Source organism: Oncorhynchus nerka, linkage group LG4 (assembly GCF_034236695.1).
Source record: "Oncorhynchus nerka isolate Pitt River linkage group LG4, Oner_Uvic_2.0, whole genome shotgun sequence".
Classification (NCBI taxonomy): Eukaryota; Metazoa; Chordata; class Actinopteri; order Salmoniformes; family Salmonidae; genus Oncorhynchus; species Oncorhynchus nerka.
Window position 1 is genome coordinate 52,155,547 of NC_088399.1, and position 27,373 is coordinate 52,182,919.

Genomic DNA, 27,373 nt, shown 5'->3' on the forward strand with positions numbered 1-27,373 from the left:
CCTCTTCGTCCTTAACGTAAGGGTTGTAAATGTTCACAGTTACAACCCTAAAGTTATTCTTCGCCAGGCTTTTTATTTCGTAGTGGCACATCGGCCTCTCACCTCCCACTGCTCTTGCCCTTCTCAGGATATCATCGTGTTTTTCCTCTGTATATAGTGCAACGTCGTATGCTCCCTCCGAGTTGCCTTGGAAACAAAACACGTCCTTCACCGTCAGCTTTAGAATCCCCATCAATATTATCCTTCCAAAGGATTCCCGTCCTAAAGGCTCAAACTCCTTTTCCTTCCAAGCAAACCGAATCGTGTTGGCCAGCCCAATCCCAGGGACCGACCGTGTTGATGTATTTAGCACCATCTCCGCAAGGAGAATGGCGCTCGTTCTCTTCTCTTCCAAAACAATTGAAAAGAAAAAACCAAGTGACTGAGCCTATCTGGTGAAACTACACAGAGACAGGAACAATCACCCACGAAATACAAAGTGAAACTCAGGCTACCTAAATACGGTTCCCCATCAGAGACAACAAGAATCACTTGACTCTGATTGAGAACCGCCTCAGGCAGCCAAGCCTATACTAGACACACCCCTAATCAACCACAATCCCAATGCCTACAAAAACCCCAATAAGACAATACAATAACCCCATGTCACACCCTGGCCATAACAAATAATTAAAGAAAACACAAAATACTAAGACCAAGGCGTGACAATCTGTGTCTTTTCAGATTCCAAAATGATTCTTTAGTTGTGGACACTACATCCACGCATTCCCTCTATTGCTCTTGCTCTTGGTCCAATCAAGTCACCTTGATTTTGCAGTTTGTTTCTTTATTAAAATATTTAGCTAACTCCATGGCAGTAGCTATAAAGCAAGGGGCTAAAGCAGCACACAAGTAGACTACAAATTCATGTTGGGCCGGGTACTCCCTGAGCTCGTGAAGTGAGCGCTACTGGAGCACTATTGGAGTGGGCGAGAAGGCCAAAGCTCCAGCCTTTGCGAATCTCGCTCCCCACTCCAGTCAAATTGGGCACGCTCCTCTCCAGCTCCGCTCACATACTCTGCTCCAAACATCAAATTTCAAAGTGTTTTTGATACGCTGGGTTGCTCCTGCTTCTCTGTATTGTTCCATTTCTCCAAATTTCGGCGTTTAGTTCAAGCCCTCATTCCGAATTGTTAAAGGTGCTAGACAGGGGATGCATTTTTTTTTTGTGATTTCAATAAATATCCATAATATACAGTGGAGCAAAAAAGTATTTAGTCAGCCACCAATTGTGCAAGTTCTCCCACTTGAAAAGATGAGGCCAATACAGGTAACAAGTGGAGGACAGAGGAGCCTCTTAAAGAAGAAGTTACAGGTCTGTGAGAGCCAGAAATCTTGCTTGTTTGTAGGTGACCAAATACTTATTTTCCACCATAATTTGCAAATAAATTCATAAAAAATCCTACAATCTGATTTTCTTGATTTTCTTTTCTCATTTTGTCTGTCATAGTTGAAGTGTACCTATGATGAAAATTACAGGCCTCGTCTTTTTAAGTGGCAGAACTTGCACAATTGGTGGCTGACTAAATACTTCTTTGCCCCACTGTATCTGCAGTAATAGTGAAATGATAGTGTTTCACAGGGAGATATGAATGCAGCCTAGTGCAAAACTAATCTTCCCCGCATCCCATTTCCCTTTAACATGGCAGATTTGCGCTCGACTCTTTTACTTTCAGGTTTGGTCCACCAGCTTCAAACGGCTGTAAATCAAAAATTTTAAAACATGATTTAAAAAAAAATAGAAAATATTTAGCAGAGATTTAGATGGTATACACACTATTCATTGCTTGTTTTCTCACAAACTTAAATTGAGCGAACAGTGTAGAATTTTAGCAACCAGGAAATAACAGAGCAATTTCCACAATATATCACAGCTTTGACTACGGATACCACTCCGGCGAGAGAAATTAATAGGCGAGTCACAGCCAGTCACAACACTGGTGGGCAAGTAATACTGTGAAACACTATCATTCCACTATTAATACAGATATATTATGGACACCATTCCTGTCCACAACACCCTAGCAAACCCAAGCGTTCTTGATGGTAATAACGTTCACTTTTGCACCTAGTGGCCGGTTTTGAAGGCATTTCCCGAGGTCCTCAGTACATGGATAAACTTCCAATTTCGAAGTCGATCTCCCTGACCCTATTCCCCTTAGTGCTCTGGTCAAAAAGTAGTGCACTATAAACGGAATGGGGTGTCATTTGGGATGCACCTGTGACTTTGTTGGAGTTCAAACAGCTGTAGAAATGAATTTAGCCCATGACAATTGTTCATGTGTGAGACCGAGCAACCATATGTAGGCTACTAACTCTACATCACATCAGTTGACCACAGCTACTTTTGCTTCTCTTGTCATTTTCAGCTCTGCCTGGGCTACTACCTACGTGATAGGAGCTGTGTATGCTGAAAATTCTAGAGAAATGCAAGAATTCTAATAGAGGAAGTGTTTCACATCTAGCAATCTGTGTAAATAGTCACAGTTAGGCCGAAGCTATACGTTACGTGTCGACCTACTTTTATGTTCACTTCCTTTTTCCTGGTATCGGTCTGCAGGGACTCCCCAAATGACACATTGAAGAACTGAAGCACAATAGCAATCCATTGTGTGATGCAACGATAGCTTGAAACATGTTTTGTTTTAACTGCTGGTTAATATGGACCTTGTTTAGCCTACGTTTTGGTTTGCACTTTACTTTCCATCATTATTACTGATGACATGTGATGTACTAGCATAATGGCAGTGCCCGAGTGCTTTTCAGAAGTCAGCTACAAGTGTAGACTATTCTCACGTCACCAATTCTAGTGCTTCCCATAGGATTCTTGTTCAACAGCGGTGGCAAAGTTAGCTTGGGGTAGTGCGCGTGGCCAATGGCGCCATATTTTCGACCAACACTTTTAGAGGCCTTCCTTTTGCCCGCAGAGATAATGTTGCTGTATTCCCAGTCGTGAAATCCATAGATTACGGGGTAAGACTTCCTCAGGCGGAGATGTCAAGGAAGGAAAACATTACGAGAGAGATCTAAAGTAAGCCTAGTTGACATATAACAGCTGATGGTCATTTGACCATTACAGTCACAGCCCCAGGAAGCAGTTGTCGGCCCAAAGCTGAGGGTTGGAAAATTACTACGGGATTTCTATGTAGGATGAGTAAACAGAATCAGTGGGAAAGTCTAATCATGTCAAACGGTAGGCTTGTATCTTTTCTCTGATACAGTTGGTGGATCATTAACTCTCTGCCTCATCGCCGCACTCACGTGGATTGCTATTTTATCATTGTTTAACAATAAATCTTACCATAAACTGTTATTACGGTTATAGTAAATTATGGTTCTCATAATTGTTGAGGTGATCAGTGTCTGAAATTATGTTTTTGCAACTTTGTTTCATCATGTGAAATATCTCAATGGTCACAGCAACCGTAAAAAAATGTGCAACATTTTACTCGCCTGTAACCTCCTTGTTCACAACAGATACTCTATTGTCACAGGTCTACTCGTTATGACATGGGAATAGAGCTGAGTATACAGTAGGTAATACATTGTAGTTATATACCGTAATAACACATTACCCTTTTCATACGTAAAACACCATTTATAGTAACGTTTTGCTACCGACAATTGATAACCTTAAGCGATGATAAGTCATACAGAGCATTCGGAAAGTATTCAGACCCCTTGACTTTTTCCAAATGTTTTACGTTACAGCCTTATTCTAAAATTGATTCAATTGCTTTTTTCCCCTCATCAATTTACACACAATACCCCATAATGACAAAGCAAAAACAGGTTTTTGATATTTTAGTAAAGGTAGAAAAAAAATGAAATCACATTTCCATAAGTATTCAGATCCTTTACTCAGTACTTTTCAAGCACTTTTGGCAGCTATTACAGTCTCAAGTCTTCTTGGGTATTATCCCGAAGCCACTGCTGCGTTGTCTTAGCTGTGTGCTTAGGGTCATTGTCCTGTTGGAAGGGGAACCTTCAACCCAGTCAGGTCCTGACCGCTCTGGAGCAGATTTTCATCAAGGATTTCTCTGTACTTTGCTCCGTTCATCTTTCCCTCGATCCGAACTAGTCTCACAGTCCCTGCCGCTGAAAAAATCCCCACAGCATGATGCTGCCACCACCGTGCTTCACCGTAGGGATGGTGCCAGGATTCCTCCAGATGTGACGCTTGGCATTCAGGCCAAAGATGTAAAACTTGGTTTCATCAGACCAGAGAATCTTGTTTCTCAGTCTTAAGGTAACTTTCGGCAAACGCCAAGCAGGCTTTCATGTGCCTTTTACTGAGGAGTGGCTTCCATCTGGTCCCTCTACCATAAAGGCCTGATTGGTGGAGTGCTGGTTGTCCTTCTGGAAGGTTTTCCCATCTCCACAGAGGTACTCTGGAACTCTGTCAGAGTGACCATTAGGTTCTTGGTCAACACCCTGACTAAGGTCCTTCTCCCGATTACTCAGTTTGGCTCCTGTCTCGCTCTACGGACAATTCCTTCAACCTCATGGCTTGGTTTTTGCTCTGACATTTTATATAGACAGGTGTGTGCCTTTCCAAATCATACCCATATTATTGATATTTTAGTCAAGGTAGAAAAATTGACAATAGGTGGACTTCAATCAAGTTGTAGAAACATCTCAAGGAGGATCCATGGAAACAGGATGCACCTGAGCGCAATTTCGAGTCTCCTAGCAAAGGGTCTAAATACTTCTGTAGATAAGGTATTTCTTAAAAAAAAAAAATCCATAATAAATTACTAAACCTGTTTTCTGCATTGTCATTATAGGGTCTTGTGTGTAGATTGAGGCAAAATGATTTTATCAATTTTAGAAAAAGGCTAACGTAACAAAATGTGAAAAAAGGTAAGGGGTCTGAATACTTTCCAAGTGCACTGTATTCTATAGAATTCTCAAACGCTCCAGAAACCAAAACAGGGTAATGAATTTCAAATGTGAAAACTCCCTTAATTAAATATGGTACATAAACACACTGTACGTGGCTAACCCATTTCCTTTCCCCCAAGGGAATGCATCTGCCAGCGTCTAGTCTCTTGTAGACACAACGGGATGCGGGAGGTAACGAGCAGCATTATTTCCTGAGCTCACGATTTCGCCTGTGTTTGCATCTCTCTAATTTTGTGAGGGGACATTTGGCACATTGAAATCACTTGGCATGTATGTGTTGCCACCCTAGGGTCACACCTACTCATTAAGTCAATTTTGAACTTTTATTATTCAAAAACATAAGTGTCTAACTGTAATTAATTTTTTTAAATTTTAAATAATGTGATATATTTTGGACATATGGCCCAGCCCTAACTGACAGGCATTCACACTTGGAAGTGTATGGTAAGCTTGGTTAATTATTCTATTCTCAGAAACAGCTATTTATTTTAAATGTTTTATTTTACCTTTATTTAACTAGGCAAGTCAGTTAAGATCAAATTCTTATTGTCAATGACAGCCTAGGAACAGTGGGTTAACTGCCTTGTTCAGGGGCAGAACGACAGATTTTTACCTTGTCAGCTCGGGGATTCGATCTTGCAAGCTTTCGGGTTACTAGTCCAACGCTCTAACCACTAGGCTACCTGCCGCCCCCCTGCTATAGCATAACTGTAAACTAAGCAGAGCAGATAAAGTCAACTGTGCTAACTGACTCCCCTCTGCCCCCCCTCCATCTTCCCCTTTTTCTTTCTTTCTTTCTTTATTTTGCTCTTTCCCCCCTATTTCTCTCTGCTCTTGCTGTCTTCTCCCCTCGTCTCTAACTCCTCACGCTCTTCTTTCTATCTCCTACACTCTGTCTCCTCTCTCCTTCTCTTCTCTTTCTCCTCCATTCTCTCCCTTTAGGTGGATGTATCTGCTGAGCCACACATGGACATGGAGTGTCCAGTATGTCCCTCGTCCAATCAGAATGGCTGTGTCCTAGACCCACTTCATGTCTCCGAGCCCAAACAGGTAGTAGCCCCTCCCTGTCTGACGGTACACCTGTACCACCTGGGCAGGGGCGGGACCGATAGCCCAGACCTCACCTATCCTTCAGGGAACTATGTGGCTGAGGAGCTGTGCATCGATGCGGCCATGGCATGCGGTGAGTGAATGTCTGCTCAATATTTTTCTGTTCCCAAAGATGATTATTTGAAAAAGCTTACAGGGATACTTTGGGATTTTCCCCAAGGCTTTCCTTTTATCTACTTCCTCAGAGTCTGATGAACTCGTGGATACCATTTGTATGTCTCTGTGTCCAGTGTGGAGGAAGTTGGGAGTTAGTGTTGCGAACTAGAGATACCAATATCATAGACTGCCATCAGAACCTACACAGGCTCCAAACACAGGTCTAGTGTCTGACCCACAGACAGTCAGTCGCCTGCCCTACAGGACCTACAGTACCTGATGTCCGCTTTTATTGCCCCTAAAACAAGCATTAAAGAGATACTTTGGGATTTTTGACAATTATGCTCTTGATCTACTTCCCCAGAGGGAGATGTACTCGTCTCTGTGTCCAGTATGAAGGAAGTTGGAGGTAGTTTTGTGAGCCAATGCTAACTTAGCGTCAGCGCAATGACTGGCAAGGCCGTTAAGATTAAGGGCATCATTACGTGTTCCACAAACAAGGATAGCAGAACACCAGAGTAATATCAGGATATTTGAGAGAAATCCTGTGGCTGCGCATTTCATGGCGGCTCGTCACAACTCTCCTGGGACACATTGATATAGAATGTGTTACGACTCCTAGGAGGGGGGAGATCTATTATTGACAAGGGAATTGTATTGAAATCACCGTTTGTGTACCGTGTCTCCATAAAGGTCTGAACCAGGAGTTTGACATCAGACCATTTCTTACACGAATGTGTCACATTCATTTGTCCTCCCTTCCAGGTCTCCTACTTGGTCATTTTGTACATATATTAGATTCTGTAACTGGAATTATATCTACGACCACCACGCCTAGTGCGCGTAATGGTCATGGAGGCAGGTATTCCAAAAGTTTCCAACAAACTTTTTTTTACGGTTGCCTAGGTTTAAAAAAAACTTGAACCCATTTGTATGTATATAATTATTTCTGACCATATGTGTTTCTGTGATTTTAATGATGATTTTTATGCACAAAAGTGAATTGAATGGTTTCCAAACTCCGTCATGTGGGTAATGGTCATGCGAGGTGAAATGTGTATATTTTGGGAAGCGAGCACTCAGTTTGTTTGTTTGACCTGACGAAGATCCGTTTCGGATTGAATCGTAGTCAATGAAGGGATGAATTGGGAGCTTCGAGTGTGCGGGCCTTATTCTTGATTAGCCCAGCACCTATGTTTTTAAGGATGTATGTATGACCACAAACTTTTCTATGGAAGACTTCCAGTCATTATGCTAATGCTAGTTAGCAATTGCTCTAGCGCCAGTTAGCAACTTCCTTCAAACTTCACGCAGAGACATAAAAATGGTATCCACGAGTTCATCTGACTCTGGGGAAGTAAAAGGGCCTCATTTCCAAAATACCGAAGTGTCCCTTAATGCTTGTTTTAGGGGCAATAAGAGCAAACGAGATGTACTGTAGGCCCTGTAGGGCAAGCCCATGCCCCTGACAGTTGATGATTTCATCTTTCAGCGCAGACAGCAGCACAGACAGAACCAGACTTTCTCACTGTGAGGAGGAAGTGTAAAAAAAAAAAAAAAAAAAAAAAGATATCTATCCTCACACATCTCTCCTCTGCCTTATTTTTCACTAGCACCGAGTCTGACTCCAGTTTACTTTTTCTAAGGGCTTTGTCTAACTATAACTACAGTCATTGTTAACGGCAGTTTACCAAGTTCTCATTTGATGATACAGAGCCATTTTACATCATCAGGCGGAACATTTATTCAATGTAGGAAGTCATTTTTTTGTATATTGGCCTTTATTTAAACTAACCCCCAGGGTGAACCCAATTCGGACACAAGAACAAAGCGTTGTCTGAAACGTCCGTGTGAAATTTCCCCTGCTGCTGCAAGACAAAAAAGATTTAAACATCACTAAAGGAAGACCGTCTGTCTTAACTTTGTGTGGGAACCCACTTCATTAAACCACGAGGACGATGATAATGTATTCGTTATGGTGGTTAAGATCAGGTAGTTTAAGTATAATGACACTAACAACACTTGTGTGTTTGATTCTGATATGGGACTATTCCACACCTCCATTTAGTAGAAGAATCTGTCGAATCCAGTAGTCGACGCGTAGGATTCTGACAATGGGCAAGCTAAGGGTTGATTTGGGATTCAGCTCGTGTGACCCAGCCTAGCCACCATGGGATTAAATCATTATAACCTTAAATCTCCTTGGTATGATTTATTCACTGTATTGTGACAGGCGTCATATCTGTGCCTGAAGAGAGGCTATGTAAACACAGATGAATTAATGAAGGAATTATTCCATTCGGCTATCTGATTAGGCGAATGCTGACGCAGCAGTGTTGTGCTTCTTTCCAGTCGTGGTGTGCAATGTGCGTGACTGGCGGTGACAAGTTGTATACATGAGAGTTGGGAAGTGTGGTCTGTTCGTAAAATATAGAGCAGTATACTTAGACCTAGTGTATCTCTCCTCTTATCACACTTTATTCTTGGCAGTCTATATATGTATACATGTATGTGTATATATATATATATATATATATCTCTCTCACGCACACACACAGACAGTTGAAGTCAGAAGTTTACGTACACCTTAGTTTTTCACAATTCCTGACATTTAATCAGAGTAAAAATTCCCTGTTTTAGGTCAGTTAGGCTCATCACTTTATTTTAAGAATGTTAAATGTCATGTTTTCCTCCAAACATAACGATGGTCATTATGGCCAAACAGTTCTATTTTTGTTTCATCAGACCAGAGGACATTTCTCCAAAAAGTACGATCTTTGTCCCCATGTGCAGTTGCAAACAATAATCTGGCTTTTTTATGGTGGTTTTGGAGCAGTGGCTTCTTCCATGCTGAGCAGCCTTTCAGGTTATGTCGATATAGGACTCGTTTTTACTGTGAATATAGAGCCTTTTGTACCTGTTTCCTCCAGCATCTTCACAAGGTCCTTTACTGTTGTTCTGGGATTGATTTGCACTTTTCGCACCTAAGTACGTTCATCTCTAGGAGACAGAACGCATCTCCTTCCTGAGCGGTATGATGGCTGCGTGGTCCCATGGTGTTTATACTTGCGTACTATTGTTTGTACGGATGAACGTGGTACCTTCAGGTATTTGGAAATTGCTCCCAAGGATGAACCAGACTTGTGGAGGTCTACAATTTTTTCTGAGGTCTGATTTCTTTTGATTTTCCCCTGATGTCAAGCAAGAGGCACTGAGTTTGAAGGTAGGCCTTGAAATACATCCCATTGACTCAAATGATGTCAATTAGCCTATCAAAAGCTTCTAAAGCCATGACATTTTCTGGAGTTTTCCAAGCTATTTAAAGGCACAGTCAACTTAGTGTATGTAAAGTTCTGACCCACTGGAATTGTAATACAGTAAATTATAAGTGAAATAATCTGTCTTTTAACAATTGTTGGAAAAATGACTTGTGTCATGCACAAAGGAGATGTCCTAACTGACTTGCCAAAACTATAGTTTGTTAACAAGAAATTTGTGGAGTGGTTGAAAAACGAGTTTTAATGACTCCAACCTAAGTGTATGTAAACTCCCAATTTCAACTGTATATAGTGTACATAAAACACTGAGTATACAAAACAGAAATAACCCCTGTTTCCATGACACAAACTGGTGAATCCAGGTGAAAACTACAGTATGATCCCTTATTGATGTCACTTGTTAAATCCACTTCAATCACTGTAGATGAAGGGGAGGAGACGGGTTCAAGAAGGTTATTTAAGACGATTGAGACATGGATTGTGTACCATTCAGAAGGTGAATGGGCAAGATATTTAAGTCCCTTTTGAATGGTGTGTGGTAGTGTTAGGTTCTGACCAAACAGTGTAAACTCAAACAGACGAGCATCAACCAAGCTTATTCACCCACTAGGTCATACAGCTGCAAAGACAAGGTATGATTTCGCAAGCACATATATTTATACCCTCCTAATAAGCGGAGTCAAATCCTTGCACATCTAGACGGCCAATAAATCTCTGTTACTAGTCAGGATCTTAATTGGCTCCTCTCACTGGTGTAGTCATGGCCCTTGCCTAATGCTAGAACCTTCGTGGGCGTGGAAGTATATGTGTGTGAAATAGGACTGTTTCTTCTCACTTTCATGTGACCTCGGGCAGAATCCCTCAGACTGTTGTCCCCCAGACTGTTGTCCTTTGCATCCCTCCTTCGGAGTCTTCATATTCAACAATAACATGTTTGGCAAAATGTTAACTTTCTGCACTCCCCTTTTCTCACTCAGTAACTTTCCATACACCACGTTCCTATCCGCGCTTCATTTACCCCAACCTTCCTTATACATGTAAAGTCATCAATAAGTTCTAGTATTGTGACATAAGTATATTTCAAGCTAGAACCCAACAGTAGTAAGTACCAGGCGCAATGGTTTGTGTCAAGAACTGTAACACTGCTAGGTTTTTCATGCTCAACAGATTCCCGTGTGTATCAATAATGGTCCACCACCCAAAGGACATCCAGCCAACTTGACACAACTGTGGGAAGCATTGGAGTCAACATGGGCCAGCATCCCTGTGGAACACTTTCGACATCTTGTAGAGTCCATGCCCTGACAAATTGAGGCTTTTCTGAGGGTAAAAGGGTTTCAACTTAATATTAGGAAGGTGTTCCTAATGTTTGGTCTACTCAGTGAATGTCAACCTGCTGTTTCACCCGGCTTAGAGTACCTAACGCCGCAAAATATTTTGTATTTAAAAAAAGTCCTGCCAAAAATAATCGTTGGTGGTATTATAAGCAAATTTACATTACTTTTCACAATACAAATTGTTTATAAAAATAGGCCTTTGTGACATTCACTGCTAAAATAGACTACATTTGTATGTAATTTTTTTATCTGCGACTCCACAAATGGTCATCCTCGAGTTTTTGACGATAATTTGTTGGTCCACAGAACGGACAAGGTTGGGAACCGCTCGTGTACAGTGCCTTCAGAAAGTATTCCTAACCCTTGATTTATTCCACATTTTGTTACAGCCTGAATTCAAAATGGATAAACTAGATTTCCTCACTCATCTACACACAATACCCCACAATGACATAGTGAAAACATGTTTGTAGAAATCTTACCAAAATTCTTGAAAATCTGAAAGTTTTCAGGCCCATTGACTGTTTCCACGTTTTGTTAAGTTACAGCCTTATTTTAAAATTGATTAAAAAAAAATTTTTCTTAACAATCTACAATCATTACCCCATAATGACAAATTAACAAAAAAATGCTTAAGTTTTAATGCTTAAATTACTTAAGTATTCAGACCCTTTGCTATGAGACTCGAAATTGGGCTCAAGTGTGCATCCTGTTTACATTGAGCATATTTGAGATGTTTCTACAACTTGATTGGATTCCACCTGTGGTAAATTCAATTGATTGGAAAGGCACACACCTGTCTATGTAAGGTCCTGCAGTTGACAGTGCATGTCAGAGCAAAAACGAAGCCATGGTTGAAGGAATTGTCTATAGGGCTCCAAGACAGGATTGTGTTGAGGCACAGAACTGGGGAAGGGTACCAAAACATTTCTGCAGCATTAAAGGTCCCCAAGAACACAGTGGCCTCCATCATTCTTAAATGGAAGAAGTTTGTAACCACCAAGACTCTTCTTTGCGCTGGCTCCCGGCCAAACTGAGCAATTGGGGGAGAAAGGCCTTGATCAGGGAGGTGAGCCAGATACCTGATGGTCACTCTGACAGAGCTCTAGAGTTCCTCTGTGGAGATGGGAGAACCTTCCAGAAGGACAACGATCTCTGCAGGCCTTTATGGTAGAGTGGCCAGACAGAATGCCAAGCGTCACGTCTGGAGGAAACCTGACACCATCCCTACGGTGAAGCATGGTGGTGGCAGCATCATCATGTTGTGGGGATGTTTTCAGGGACTGGGAGGCAAGTTAGGATCAAGGCAAAGATGAACGGAGCACAGTACAGAGATCCTTGATGAAAACCTGCTCCAGAGCGCTCAGGACCTCAGACTGGGCGACGGTTCACCTTTTAACAGGACAATGACCCTAAACACACAGCCAAGACAACGCAGGAGTGACTTTGGGACAGGCCAAGTCTCTGAATGTCCTTGAGTGGCCCAGCCAGAGCCCGGACTTGAGCCCGATCAAACATCTCTGGAGAGACCTGAAAATAGCTGTGCAGCAACGCTCTCCATCCAACCTGACAGAGCTTGAGAGGCTCTGCAGAGAAGAATGGGAGATACTCCCGATGCTGTAATCACTGCGGAAGGTGCTTCAACAAAGTACTGAGTAAAGGGTCTGAATAATTACGTAAATGTGATATTTCCATTTTTTTCTAAAAGCTGTTTTTGTTCTGTCATTATGGAGTACTGTGTGTAGATTGAGGAGAAAAAACTATTTACATTTTAGAATAAGGTTGTAACAGCAAAATGTGGAAAAAGTCGAGGGGTCTGAATACTTTGAAGGCACTGTAAATATTTACACCGCTGAGTGAATACTTCATAGAAGCACCTTTTGGCAGCGATTAGAGCTTTGAGTCTTTCTGGGTAAGTCTTTAAGAGCTGTCCACACCTGGATTATGTAGCATTTGCCCATTATTATTTTCAAAATGAGTCACTGTCGTCTTGGTAAGGAACCCCAGTGTACATTTTGCCTTGTGTTTTAGGTTATTGTCCTGCTGAAAGGTGAATCCATCTCCCAGTGTCTGGTGGAAAGCAGACTGAACCAGTTTTTCCTCTAGGGTTTTCCCTGTGCTTAGCTCCATTCCGTGTATTTTTTTAATCCTGAAAAACTCCCCACTCTTTAACGATTACAATCATTCCTATAGCATGATGCGGCCACCACTATGCTTGAAAATATTACAACTATCTCACTAAAATGACAAAAAGAAGAAACCCATTTTCTACCATAATTCCCCTTGGATCATTAAATTTGGTTAGTATTGCGAAATAACTAGAACGTTGTTCATCCGTCTTCAGTTTTATCCTATCACAGCCATCAAACTCTAACTGTATCAATTGGCCTCATTGTGAAATCCCAGAGCGGTCTCCTTCCACTCCGGCAACTGAGTTAGGAAGGACACCTGTATCTGTGTAGTATCTGGGTGTAACGTCACCGTGCTCAAAGGGTTATTTTATATATATAATAACCCTTGAATTGCAATAAAATGTCAGTGTCAAATCGCAATACATATCTTATCGGCATCAAAGTGCTGTGATAATATCGTATCATGAGGTCCCTTGTAATTCCCAGCTCTATGACACACGGGAGACTACTCACTGCTCCATATCTGTCTACACTGCAGTATGGAGTAGTTTAACGTCAGAAGGAAAAGGGGGCGTGTGCCTTTATTTTCATTTTTTTCATTTTACACAGTCTACCAATAGTTGCCCTTCTTTGCAAGGCATTGGAAAACCTCCCTGGTCTTTGTGGTTGAACCTGTGTTTGAAATTCACTGCTGAAGGACCTTACAGATTGTATGTGTGCGATACAGAGATAAGGTAGTCATTAAACAATCGTTAAACTCTACTGCACACAGTCCATGCAGCTTATTATGTAATTTATGCACATTTTACTCCTGAAATAAGGCCTGACATAACAAAGGGGTTGAGTACTTATTGACTCAATACATTTCAGCTTTTCATTTTGAATTAATTTGTGTGTAGGCCAGTGACCAAAAATCGCAATTTAAAATTTACGCTGAAGAAGTCAATGGGTGTGAATTCTTTCTGAAGGCACTGTAGCTTATACCTCAGTCCCGGGTGTTCATACACTTTACACCTCGGCAGGCTGTCGACTTGTTGCTTTTGTGTTCTCTGTTGCTCTATCTCTCTCAAACACACTCCGAATGTCTCACACTGATAAGCACCCTGCAGCTCTCTTTCTCGCTCTATTGCTCTCACTCTCGCGCTCTATCTCTCTCTCACTCCCCCTTTTCCTTCTGACGTTTAACTCCTCCATGAGGCAGTGAGTAGTCTCCCGTGCGTGCAAGGAACCTCATGATACGATATTATCACGGCACTTTGATGCCGATACGATATGTATTGCGATTCGACACTGACATTTTATTGCAATTCAATGTTCTAAACATATTGGTCACCATCTTCTCTGCTGCAGAGGGACAAGAGAGACAGAACTCATTTTGATCAGTCATGGAAATAAGTGCGGAGAGCAAATTGACACTCTATTTAGAGATATGGAGAACTATGAAGGATCATAATGGAATTTTGCTGCAGGTACAGCCAACTAAGCGCAAAAATAATAATGCGGTTTCGATGATAATATACACTACCGTTCAAAAGTTTGGGGTCACTTAGAAATGTCCTTGTTTTTGAAAGAAAAGCAAACATTTTTGTCCATTTTAAAATCACATCAAATGGGTCTCCCGGGTGGCGTAGTGGTTAAGCTGTGCCACTAGAGACTCTGGGTTCGCGCCCAGGCTCTGTCTCAACCGGCCGAGATCCGGGAGGTCCGTGGGGCGACGCACAATTGGCCTAGCGTCGTCCGGGTTAGGGGAGGGTTTGGCCGGTAGGGATATCCTTGTCTCATCGCGAATCCTGTGGCAGGCCGTGCGCCGGGCGTGCTAACCAAGGTTGCCAGGTGCACAGTGTTTCCTAGCTTACCATGATAAGCTACTAACAATTGGATACCATGAAATTGGGGAGAAAAAGGGGGTAAAATTTAAAAATACAATTTTAATAAATAAATTTAAAAAACACGTCAAATTGATCAGAAATACAGTGTAGACATTGTTAATGTTGTAAATGACTATTGTAGCTGGAAACGGCAGATTATTATAATTTTTTTAATTAAAAAAATGGAATATCAACATACAGAGCCCCATTATCAGCAACCATCATTCCTGTGTTCCAATGGCACGTTGTGTTAGCTAATCCATGTTTATAATTTTAAAATGCTAATTGATCATTAGAAAACCCATTTGCAATTGTGTTCGCACAGCTAAAAACTGTTGTTCTGATTAAAGAAGCAATGAAACTGGCCTTCTTTAGACTAGTTGAGTATCTGGAGCATCAGCATTTCGATTACAGGCTCAAAATGGCTAGACTCGGCAGTCTATTCTTGTTCTGAGAAATGAAGTCTATTCCATGTGAGAAATTGCCAAGAAACTGAAGATCTTGTACAACGCGGTGTACTACTCCCTTCACAGAACAGAGCCAACTGGCTCTAACCAGAATAGAAAGAGTGGGAGTCCCCGGTGCACAACTGATCAAGAGGACAAGTACATTAATGTATAGTTTGAGAAAGACGCCTCACAGGTCCTCAACTGGCAGCTTCATTAAATAGTACCCGCAAAACACCAGTCTCAAAGTTAACAGTGAAGAAGCGACACCGGGATGATGGCCTTCTAGGCAGAGTTGCAAAGAAAAAGCCATATATCAGACTGGCCAATAAGAAGAGAAGATGAAGATGGGCAAAAGAACACAGACACTGGACAGAGGAACTCTGCCTAGAAGGCCAGAATCCCGGAATAGTACCAGCACAGCACACCCATTGACTATCCATTAGAATTAGCTTATTACTATGACCGAAATTAAGGTTCTCGTTAATAAAATAGCCAATAATTATAGCTCAATATGCAAGTAATCTTAGACAGCCATTATGAGTCGGCAAACAATTGAACACATCACTAAAGCCCATTCATGCCTCCCATGTTGGTAAGGTAAAGGTTTTCTAAGTTTTTCCCAATTTGTAACTTTTTAGTCATTTCGGTAATAAGGTTGGTGTAAAGGGGGTGTTTGAGAATAAGAACCTCATTCTGAAGGAATTAAATGTATTTGTTAATCTAAGGACTACTACTCCTAGATGATGCATCATAGGTGAATAAAACCAAAATTGTGAACTTCAACTAGTATACCATTTTTATGATTTATGGACAAACTACAGAAACATATATTTAGTTTAAAAATTAAAAATACAAATCTAAAGTACAATTTTATCAAATTTACCCAAACTTATTTCAGTAGTGAGAATTTGGTTGAGAAGTTACATAATTCAAATCAGACACTGTACCTTACACTAGGCATTTTAGTCTTCCGAATGATAGTTGAGTGTTGCAGATGCATCATGGTTTTATAATTTCAATCTTATTATTTCAATTTGTTACTACCATGGTTAAAACTGTTTTCATGACAATCACCCAACTAACCTCCACCACACAATATGCTCTGCTAGGTTTCTCTTCCTGTTGTCACTCGGCACTGTACTCTCACTTCCTGTTTCTGTCATCTACTTTCTCTTCTTCCTTATGTGTGTAACACACTTGTCTTATAGATTTTGTTGTTGTTGTAGGTTGAGCTGCAGAGAAAACGTGTTGCTGAGAACTGGCCCAGGACATCTGAACTTCATCCATTCTCTGGCTTGTTGTATTCTGTTTTTACTAGAGGTCGACCGATTATGATTTTTCAAAGCCAATACTGATTATTGGAGGACCAAAAAAAGCCGCTACGGATTAATCGGACGATTTATTATTATTTATGTATTTATTTGTAATAATGACAATTACAAAAATACTGAATGAACACTTTTATTTTAACTTAATATAATACATCAATCAAATCAATTTAGCCTCAAATAAATAAATAATGAAACATACAATTTGGTTTAAATAATGCGAAAGGCAAAGTGCAATATTTGCCATGTAAAAAAAGCTAACGTTTAAGTTCCTTGCTCAGAACATGAGAACATATGAAAGCTGGTGGTTCCTTTTAACATGAGTCTTCAATATTCCCAGGTAAGAAGTTTTAGGTTGAGGTTATTATAGGAATTATAGGACTATTTCTCTCTATACCATTTGTATTTCATATACCATTGACTATTGGATGTTCTTATAGGAACTTTAGTATTGCCAGTGTAACAGTATAGCTTCCGTCCCTCTCCTCGCCCCTACCTGGGCTCGAACTAGGAACACATCGACAGCCACCCTCGAAGCATCGTTGCCCATCGCTCCACAAAAGCCGCGGCCCTTGCAGAGCAAGGGGAACAACTACTCCAAGTCTCAGAGCGAGTGACATTTGAAACGCTATTAGCACGCACCCCGCTAACAAGCTAGCCATTTCACATCAGTTACACCAGCCTGATCTCGGGAGTTGATAGGCTTGAAGTCATAAACAGCGCAATGCTTGAAGCATTGCGAAGCGCTGCTGGCAAACGCGTGAAAGTGCTGTTTGAATGAATGCATACGAGCCTGCTGCTTTCTAGCACCGCTCAGTCAGACTGCTCTATCAAATCATAGACTTAATTATAACATAATAACACACAGAAATACGAGCCTTAGGTCATTAATATGGTAAAATCCGGAAACTATCTTTTTGAGAAAAAAAAAGTTTATTCTTTCAGTGAAATACGGAACCGTTCCGTATTTTATCTAACGGGTGGCATCCATAAGTCTAAATATTCCTGTTACATTGCACAACCTTCCATGTTACGTCATAATTACGTACAATTCTGGCAAATTAGTTCGCAATGAGCCAGGCGGCCCAAACTGTTGCATATACCCCGATTCTGCGTGTGCAATGAGCGCAAGAGAAGTGACACAATTTCCCTAGTTTAATATTGCCTGCTAACATGAATTTCTTTAACTAAAATATGCAGGTTTAAAAATATATACTTCTGTGTATTGATTTTAAAAAAGGCATTGATGTTTATGGTTAGGTACATTTGTGCAACGATTATGCGATTTTGTTAAATCATTCCCCGTTTGGCGAAGTTGGTTGTCTTTGTTAGGAAGAAATAGGCCTCACAGTTCGCAACGAGCCAGGCGGCCCAAACTGCTGCATATACCCTGACTCTGTTGCACAGAGCGCAAGAGAAATGACACAATTTCCCTAGTTAAAATAAATTAATGTTAGCAGGCAACATTAATTAAATATGCAGGTTTAAAAATATATACTTGTGTATTGATTTTAAGAAAGGCGTTGATGTTTATGGTTAGGTACACATTGGTGCAACGACAGTGCTTTTTTAGCGAATGTGCTTGTTAAATTACCCGTTTGGCGAAGTAGGCTATGATTCAATGATAAATTAACAGGTACCGCATCGATTATATGCAACGCAGGACAAGCTAGATAACTACACATGGTTAATGATATTACTAGTTTAACTAGTGATTATGTTAAGATAGTTTTTTTTATAAGATATGTTTAATGCTAGCTAGCTCATTGCTGCACTCGCATAACATTGCAACTCATTGCTGCACTCGCATAACATGCAGTCTCCTCGTGGAGTGCAATGTAGTCGGCCATGATTGGTGTCCAAAAATGCCGATTACTGATTGTTATGAAAACTTGAAATCGGCCCTAGTTAAATCGGCCATTACGATTAATCGGTCGACCTCTAGTCTTTACTCTGTGACTCTTGCATTTTCCACTGGCCCCTCACCCTTAGCTTTGTCCCCTGCACAAGGATGTCATTCATAGACACATTGAAGCCCAAATACAGTGCCTTGCGAAAGTATTCGGCCCCCTTGAACTTTGCAACCTTTTGCCACATTTCAGACTTCAAACATTTTTTTTAAGAAAAAAGAATCAACAACAAGTGGGACACAATCATGAAGTGGAACGACATTTATTGGATATTTCAAACTTTTTTAACAAATCAAAAACTGAGAAATTGGGTGTGCAAAATTATTCAGCCCCTTTACTTTCAGTGCAGCAAACTCTCTCCAGAAGTTCAGCGAGGATCTCTGAATGGATCCAATGTTGACCTAAATGACTAATGATGATAAATACAATCCACCTGTGTGTAATCAAGTCTCCGTATAAATGCACCTGCACTGTGATAGTCTCAGAGGTCCGTTAAAAGCGCAGAGAGCATCATGAAGAACAAGGAACACACCAGGCAGGTCCGAGATACTGTTGTGAAGAAGTTTAAAGCCGGATTTGGATACAAAAAGATTTCCCAAGCTTTAAACATCCCAAGGAGCACTGTGCAAGCGATAATATTGAAATGGAAGGAGTATCAGACCACTGCAAATCTACCAAGACCTGGCCGTCCCTCTAAACTTTCAGCTCATACAAGGAGAAGACTGATCAGAGATGCAGCCAAGAGGCCCATGATCACTCTGGATGAACTGCAGAGATCTACAGCTGAGGTGGGAGACTCTGTCCATAGGACAACAATCAGTCGTATATTGCACAAATCTATGGAAGAGTGGCAAGAAGAAAGCCATTTCTTAAAGATATCCATAAAAAGTGTTGTTTAAAGTTTGCCACAAGCCACCTGGGAGATACACCAAACATGTAGAAGAAGGTGCTCTGGTCAGATGAAACCAAAATTGAACTTTTTGGCAACAATGCAAAACGTTATGTTTGGCGTAAAAGCAACACAGCTCATCACCCTGAACACACCATCCCCACTGTCAAACATGGTGGTGGCAGCATCATGGTTTGGGCCTGCTTTTCTTCAGCAGGGACAGGGAAGATGGTTAAAATTGATGGGAAGATGGATGGAGCCAAATACAGGACCATTCTGGAAAACCTGATGGATTCTGCAAAAGACCTGAGACTGGGACGGAGATTTGTCTTCCAACAAGACAATGATCCAAAACATAAAGCAAAATCTACAATGGAATGGTTAAAAAATAAACATATCCATGTGTTAGAATGGCTAAGTCAAAGTCCAGACCTGAATCCAATTGAGAATCTGTGGAAAGAACTGAAAACTGCTGTTCACAAATGCTCTCCATCCAACCTCACTGAGCTCGAGCTGTTTTGCAAGGAGGAATGGGAAAAAATTTCAGTCTCTCGATGTGCAAAACTGATAGACATACCCCAAGCGACTTACAGCTGTAATCGCAGCAAAAGGTGGCGCTACAAAGTATTAACTTAAGGGGGCTGAATAATTTTGCACGCCCAATTTTTCAGTTTTTGATTTGTTAAAAAAGTTTGAAATATCCAATAAATGTCGTTCCACTTCATGATTGTGTCCCACTTGTTGATTCTTCACAAAAAAATACAGTTTTATATCTTTATGTTTGAAGCCTGAAATGTGGCAAAAGGTCGCAAAGTTCAAGGGGGCCGAATACTTTCGCAAGGCACTGTATATATATGCGTGTGCAAAAACATACAGGAATATCTATTTACAAGTACAAGTTTCAAGCTGTTGTAATGCCATTTCAGGAGCCTAAAAGAGCTGACTGAGGCTAATATCACATTTGATTCAGAATCGCATAGACTTTGATTGAATTGGAAACTGATGAACACCAACTTTTTATTGATAATTTCCCTCCGACATGACAATGGTATTCAAAAACAAACAGCATTAGGCAGACTGTAGTCTGCCTAATGCTGTTTGTTTTTGAATACCATTGTCATGTCGGAGGGAAATTATCAATAAAAAGTTGGTGTTCATCAGTTTCCAATTCAATCAAAGTCTATGCGATTCTGAATCAAATGTGATATTAGCCTCAGTCAGCTCTGTGTTTGTTTAGATTTTATTTTACCTTTATTTTACTAGGCAGGTCAGTTAAGAACAAATTCTTATTTTCAATGACGGCCTAGGAACAGTGGGTTTAACTGCCTGTTCAGGGGCAGAACAACAGATTTGTACCTTGTCAGCTCGGGGATTTGAACTTGCAACCTTTCGGTTACTAGTCCAACGCTCTAACCACTAGGCTACCCTGCCGCCCCAGATAACGATGACATAACCAAGATGGACTTTACCTTCATGCAGGTTGATAGTCCCGTTACCCCTGTGATCTATTCTGGTAGGTTCTTATTTTTCAGAGTAAATAACTCACGGACTTTAACCAAGTTTAATTCTTCCCAAAAGTTCTGTACAGCTGTAATTCAGACAGCAAAACATTTCTCAACATCCCACTTTAGGACACTCCTCCTTCTCTCTCCAATCCTTACATCTTATGGTTCAACAGAAAGAAGGTAACCAGATACTAAACCCTGATTACTCCCTTAATAAGGGGAACTGACCTCACCTCCTGACCTCTCCTTCCCCTAGTCCACAGATGTCCATCAGTCTCTCCTATCTCAACCGTTGCTCTCCTCCCTTCCACCCAACACATTCCAAAGCTATCGGTCTTCCCACAGACAACCATTAACTTCTGACTTTACAACCCAGTCTCTTTCACTCTTCCTATTCAAGGCTTCTTCTCTATCATTTATTTAATATCTAAATGTTCAAAGTTTAGCATAATGTGGAAATAGTCAATGGGCCTGAATACTTTTCGAATGCACTGTACTTGTATTCCTCACCATAGAGGGCTAGAATCTCTCACCTTCTTTCTGAATCAGTTACTTCCCTGAGGCATGCCGATGGGGAACACCATGGCTCCCAATTATGGCAACCTTTTCATGGGGCTCCTATAACCGGACCCCATTTTTTTGCCAAAATAACACCCTTTTTAAGCCGGGCAAAGTTAAGACTTTACTATGTGGATGATGATATGGTTATTTGTCTTGGGTCTTTTATGACTTTTTAAACCACTGCAGCGAATACTATGTATGTACAATTTGATGTCGGAAGTTTTGTTTTTCAACCACTCCAGAGATGCGCTTCACAAAATAGATTGCATCATGAGGTAGGAAAATTATGTTGATATATTGAAGCAACATCTCAAGACATCAGTCAGGAAGTTAAAGCTCGGTCGCAAATTGGTCTTCCAAATGGACAATGACCCCAAGCATACATCCAGAGTTGTGGCAAAATGGCTTAAGGACAACAAAGTTAAGGTATTGGAGTGACCATCAAAGCCCTGACCTCAATCCCATAGAAAATTTGTGGGCAGAACTGAAAAAGCTTGTGCGAGCAAGGAGGCCTACAAACCTGACTCTGTTACTCCAGCTGTCAGGAGGAATGGGCCTAAATTCACCCAATTTATTGTGGGAAGCTTGTGGAAGGCTACCCTAAACGTTTGACCCAAGACAAACAATTTAAGGGCAATGCTACCAAATACTAATTCAGTGAATGTAAACTTCTGACCCACTGGGAATCTGATGAAAGAAATAAAAGCTGAAATAAGTAATTCTCTCTACTATTATTCTGACATTTCACATTCTTAAAATAAAGTGGTGATCCTAACTGACCTAAGACAGGGAATTCTTTACTTGGATTAAATGTCAGGCATTGTGAAAAACTGAGTTTAAATGTATTTGGCGTATGTGTATGTAAACTTCCGACTTAAACTGTATTTTAACTCACTAACTCTCACACACTCTCTCTCTCTACTGGTCAAAACTATTAAATAACACACATGGTATCCTTTAGTAACCAAAAAAGTATTCAAAGTAGCCACCTTTTGCTTGACAGCTTTGCACACTCTTGGTGTTCTCTCATCCAGCTTCATGAGGAATACTTTTCCAACATTCTTGAAGGAGTTCCCACATATGCTGAGCACTTGTTGGCTGCTTTTCCTTCACTTTGCGGTCCAACTCAGCCCAAACCATCTCAACTGGGTTGAGGTTGGGTGATTGTGGAGGCCAAGTCATCTGATGCAGCAGCCCATCACTCTCCTTGGACAAAAAGCCCTTAGACAAAAAGCCCTTAGACAGCCTGGAGGTGTCTTTTGGGTCATTGTCCTGTTGAAAAACAAATGATAGTCCAAACCAGATGGCATGGCATATCGCTGCAGAACGCTGTGGTAGCCATGCTGGTTAACTGTGCCTTGAATCCTAAATATATTACTGACAGTGTCAACAGCAAATCACCCCCACACCATTACACCATCTCCTCCATGCTCCACTGAGGGAACCACACATGCGGAGATCATCCGTACACCCACACCGCTTCTCACAAAAACACGGCGGATGGAACCAAAAATCTCCAATTTGGACTCATCAGACCAAATGACAGATTTCCGCTGGTCTAATGTCCATTGCTCGTGTTTTTTTTTTGCCCAAGAAAGTCACTTCTTATTGGTGTCCTTTAGTAGTGGTTTCTTTGCAGCAATTCGATCATGAAGGCCTGGTTCACACAGTCTCTTCTGAACAGTTGATGTTGAGATGTGTCTGTTACTTGAACTCTGAAGTATTTATTTGGGTTACACTCTGAGGTGCAGTTAGCTCTAATGAACTTATCCTCTGCAGCAGAGGTATCTCTGGGTCTTCCTTTCCCGTGACGGTCCTCATGAGAGCCAGTTTAATTATAGCGCTTGATGGTTTTTGCAACTGCACTTTCAAAGTTCTTGACATTTTCAGGATTGACTGACCATGTCTTAAAGTAATGATGGGTTGTCTTTGCTTATTTGAGCTGTTCTTGCCATAATATGGACTTGGTCTTTTACCAAATAGGACTATCTTCTGTATACCACCCCTACCTCACAACACAACTGATAGGCTCAAATGCATTGAGAAGGAAAGAAATTCCACAATTTAACTAAACAAGGCACACCTGTTAATTTAAATGCATTCCAGGTGACTACCTCATGAAGCTGGTTGAGAGAATGCCAAGATTGTGCAAAGCTGTTGTTACGAATCCCTTTTGGCCCGACAGTCTAGGGGGATGGTAATGAGACCCGTAACATAACTCATGCAAATTATTATTGTGACAAAGTAAAAGTGTGCACGAAATAACCACGACAACAGAAATCTACCGTCAAACTCTAGGTTTATTTATAAACACACGGTAATGGGGGGAGCAGGAAAAGGGGCTGAGCTGGACCCAAGGAAAGAAACAATAAGTATTCAAAAACACCCCTAAGCTAGACTAGCCTACTTTAACAACAGCTAACTAACTAACCAAAAATACAGTGGGTGGTCCGCCCAGTTCTAACTAGTGTATTTAACAAAGTTCACCTACGGGTAGTGTATGCCCATGGGCGACTTGTCTTGGTTTCCCCCTTTTCCCACCAGCAACACACAAACACCATAACCAAAAACAATACTCACAGGTGATGACAAAGTGCTATGGAGGTGCTTTAAACAAAAGAGAGGTTAAGACACAAAGCGAGAGTGAAACACAGAGACCTACAGACATGGCATTTACAGAGAGATTGAGCTAGAGATTGAGCTAGAGATTGCTTTAGAACAAACAAATGATGGGGTTTTTAAACCATGGGGAAGGAACTGTGATAGGGTAGGAAATAGGAGGAGGTGTGTCTTCTGATTGATGATTGATTGTTGACTGATTGGGGAGTGATGGTTTTCACCTGTGAGGGGAGAAGGAGAGAAAAGAAACACACACACAGGATACACACACACACACAGGATAACTGTATCCGTAACAGCTGTCATCAAGACAAAGGTTGGCTACTTTGAAGAATCTCAAAAATGTAAAATATATTTTGATTTAAGACTGTTGGTTACTACATGATTCCATATATGTTATGTCATAGTTTTGATGTTGTCACTATTATTCTACAATGTAGGAAATAGTAAAACATAAAGTAAAACCCTTGAATGAGTAGGTGTGTCCAAACTCTTGACCCTGTGTGTGTGTGTGTGTGTGTGTACACAAGTATATGGACATCACTTCAAATTAGCCAAGCGTCGGCTGGAGTGGTGTAAAGCTTGCCATAAGGACCTTCAAAATCTGTACACTGCCCCTTGTGGTGAAATTAAGAACTGCCATGAGATACATTTGCATGTTCTTTTTATTTGATTTATTTAATATTTTATTTAACTACACAAGTCAGTTAAGAACAAATTCTTATTTACAATGACTGCCAAACCCTAACCAGGACAATGCTGGGCCAATTGTGCACTGTGTTATGGGACTCCCAATCAAGGTGATACAGCCCTTAATCGAACCAGGGTCTGTAGTGATGCCTCTTTTTTAAAAAAATTTTTTACTTTTTTTTACCTTTTTACCTTTATTTAACCAGGCAAGTCAGTTAAGAACATATTCTTATTTTCAATGACGGCCTGGGAACAGTGTGTTAACTGCCTGTTCAGGGTCAGAACGACAGATTTGTACCTTGTCAGCTCGGGGGTTTGAACTCGCAACCTTCCGGTTACTAGTCCAACGCTCTAACCACTAGGCTACGCTGCCGCCCCTAGCACCGAGATGCCGGGCCTTAGACCGCTGCGCCACTCGGGAGGCCCAAATACATTGCAAATACATGGTCATAGAAGATATTAATTATTCTGATAAAGGAAAGTTCCTGTTTGACAAAATAGGCATACAAAGACAAATGTAGCAAAGTGTGGAAATGATAACAATTGAGTTAAGGAAATGCAGAAATGGGTAAAAATGCTGACATTTTTGGGTGATTTGTTTTATATGGTTCAATCAGAAGAAAGACCCATTAAAACCAAACCATAGGGTCATACACTACTCAAAGCATATTTAGAACTTGTATTATTAATACACACATACGGCCATACAATCAAAAATTAGACATATATTGTGATATAATATTTTTGCCATATCGCCCAGCCCTACACTAGTCTATCGCAGGGCCTTAGCCCCAATCCATCTCCTTAATGCTGTATGTGCCAAGCAGAGGCATCCTGTCCCACTTGAGTGTTTTCGTGTGACTCGACCAGGGATCGACGCCTATGGATATCTTTAGTGTCAATTTTTTACATTTTTCTGTTCTCTCCTGTGTCCCAGGCCTGTCACCAATGTACTGCAGCCTATTTGGCCTGATGAGGGAGAGCGACCGCATGTGGTTCCCACCCAATCACATCCTCAAACTGGACGAATCAGCCAATGAGATGCTCCTCTTCAGAGTGAGGTAGGAACTAGGAAGTGGCATGGGATCAGGGGTCTAGCACAATTTATTTCTCTGTTGAAAAGGAAATATTTAGTTGGAATAGATTTATAAAAAAATTGAGGAATTAAATAAAGTGTGAAATTACAGTGGTAATGAAGTTTAATCAAAGTATCATTGTACTGTGATATACACAATTATATACAATGTTTTTATCTTCTATGACATCTTACTCTTTGGCTCAATTCCAATAACCCACCTCCTTAGCCCTTCCCCTCCGTTTTGCGCTATCCCACAAGTGGCATGGCGTGGGAGTGGTGTCTCAATTCAACTTGGAGCGAGGTGCAGTGCCTTCTCAGTCCTCTAGTTGGCCCTCCAAACAATGTGAATCAAGTTGCTGACTTCCTACCGCAATAATGTCCATCTGCGGACTGATGTTACTACATGGCGCTTACTATGCCTCGCTAAATGCCGCGGCCACTGCCATTGTGGCTGCTAGCGCTGTTTCTGTCCCAGACTGCAGCACAATAGGTGGCGGTAATGCACCAAAAACCCACCGAACAAGGCTGATAGCTAGATAGGGGACACCGGTACACAGTGTCCTTCGCCCCCCTGCCTGCCGAGCACTTCTTTCCCGCAGTTATTTTAACGTTAAGGCAAGGGAAGTAGTTAGCTTGTGTAGCCAATCCAACTCTCGCCATAACATTAAAATAACTGTGGGAAAGCAGTGCTCGTCAGGTGGGGGGCGAAGGACACTACTGGTGTCCAAGCTAGCAGCCTCTGGCATTGGGCGAGGCATGTAGTGACCGTAGTATGCAGATAAACCCTACTCTCCTACCGATTGGTTCTCAAAACTCCCAAGGCTCGAATCTTGCTTCAGGAAAGGTGGCTAATTTAAAAATACTAGGATGGAAGCAATTTTTATGAATCATGCAAAACATGTACTGTTAAAAGGAATATGTTCGGTAGCCCGTTACACTTGTACCCCTGTGCGGGTTGAAAATGGCAGATTTGGACGCTGATAAGTGCCTAAATTGGAACGCATTGGCTGTACAGTAACACACTATAAATGATGTCAGAGTTCAGGTTCAGTGTTTTCACAGCGCTGTGTGGGTTTTGACTGACAGCCCTTCTGAACTTGAGCACCGCACACTTCAAGAAGCTTTCGCGAACCCTCCTGCTAATTGGGCATTTTTTTGTTTTCTGAGGGAAGGGAAGGCTTTAAAATTAGGAAGAGACTATGTATTTTAAAATATGAGACGATGAGGATTATAGTAAATACCACTTCGATGTGCCAAAAACTTGAGTCCAAATATGCACTTCACATTAAAACTTATGTCATTAACAGTCACCGTTTACGATCACTGTTTGACGTGCAGTTTACAAGATGACATGGCGTCACACCCTGGGTTGTTCTGAACAGAATGAGCCTATGTCTATTGTGATGAAAATTTGCCACGGAACTCGCACCTGAATGCACGCAAGACTCCATTCTATGTGCACCAAAATTACCATCTGGTTCTCTGAATCGCCCTGTGAATGCCTAGCACTGTAAGATCCTATTTTATAACTCACCTAGTCATGTTGGCAACAGAACAAGATTTCAAATGATGCCCACCT

General features: G+C 41.2%; 1 protein-coding gene across 3 annotated transcripts in view; it reads left to right on the forward strand.

Moving 5' to 3' along the window:
* LOC115105905 (tyrosine-protein kinase JAK2-like) overlaps positions 1-27,373 on the forward strand; it is a 79,647-nt gene that overhangs the window by 15,498 nt on the left and 36,776 nt on the right. For 2 of the 3 annotated variants that reach the window (XM_029628397.2, XM_029628406.2), the window contains exons 2-3: positions 5,887-6,127; positions 25,654-25,777. In XM_029628397.2, coding sequence (XP_029484257.1) covers positions 5,911-6,127; positions 25,654-25,777 — 341 coding nt within the window. In that variant the 5' untranslated portion in view covers positions 5,887-5,910. Of the gene's footprint in view, positions 1-5,886; positions 6,128-25,653; positions 25,778-27,373 lie in introns of those variants that run through there. The other variant, XM_065017648.1, reaches the window with a different exon arrangement.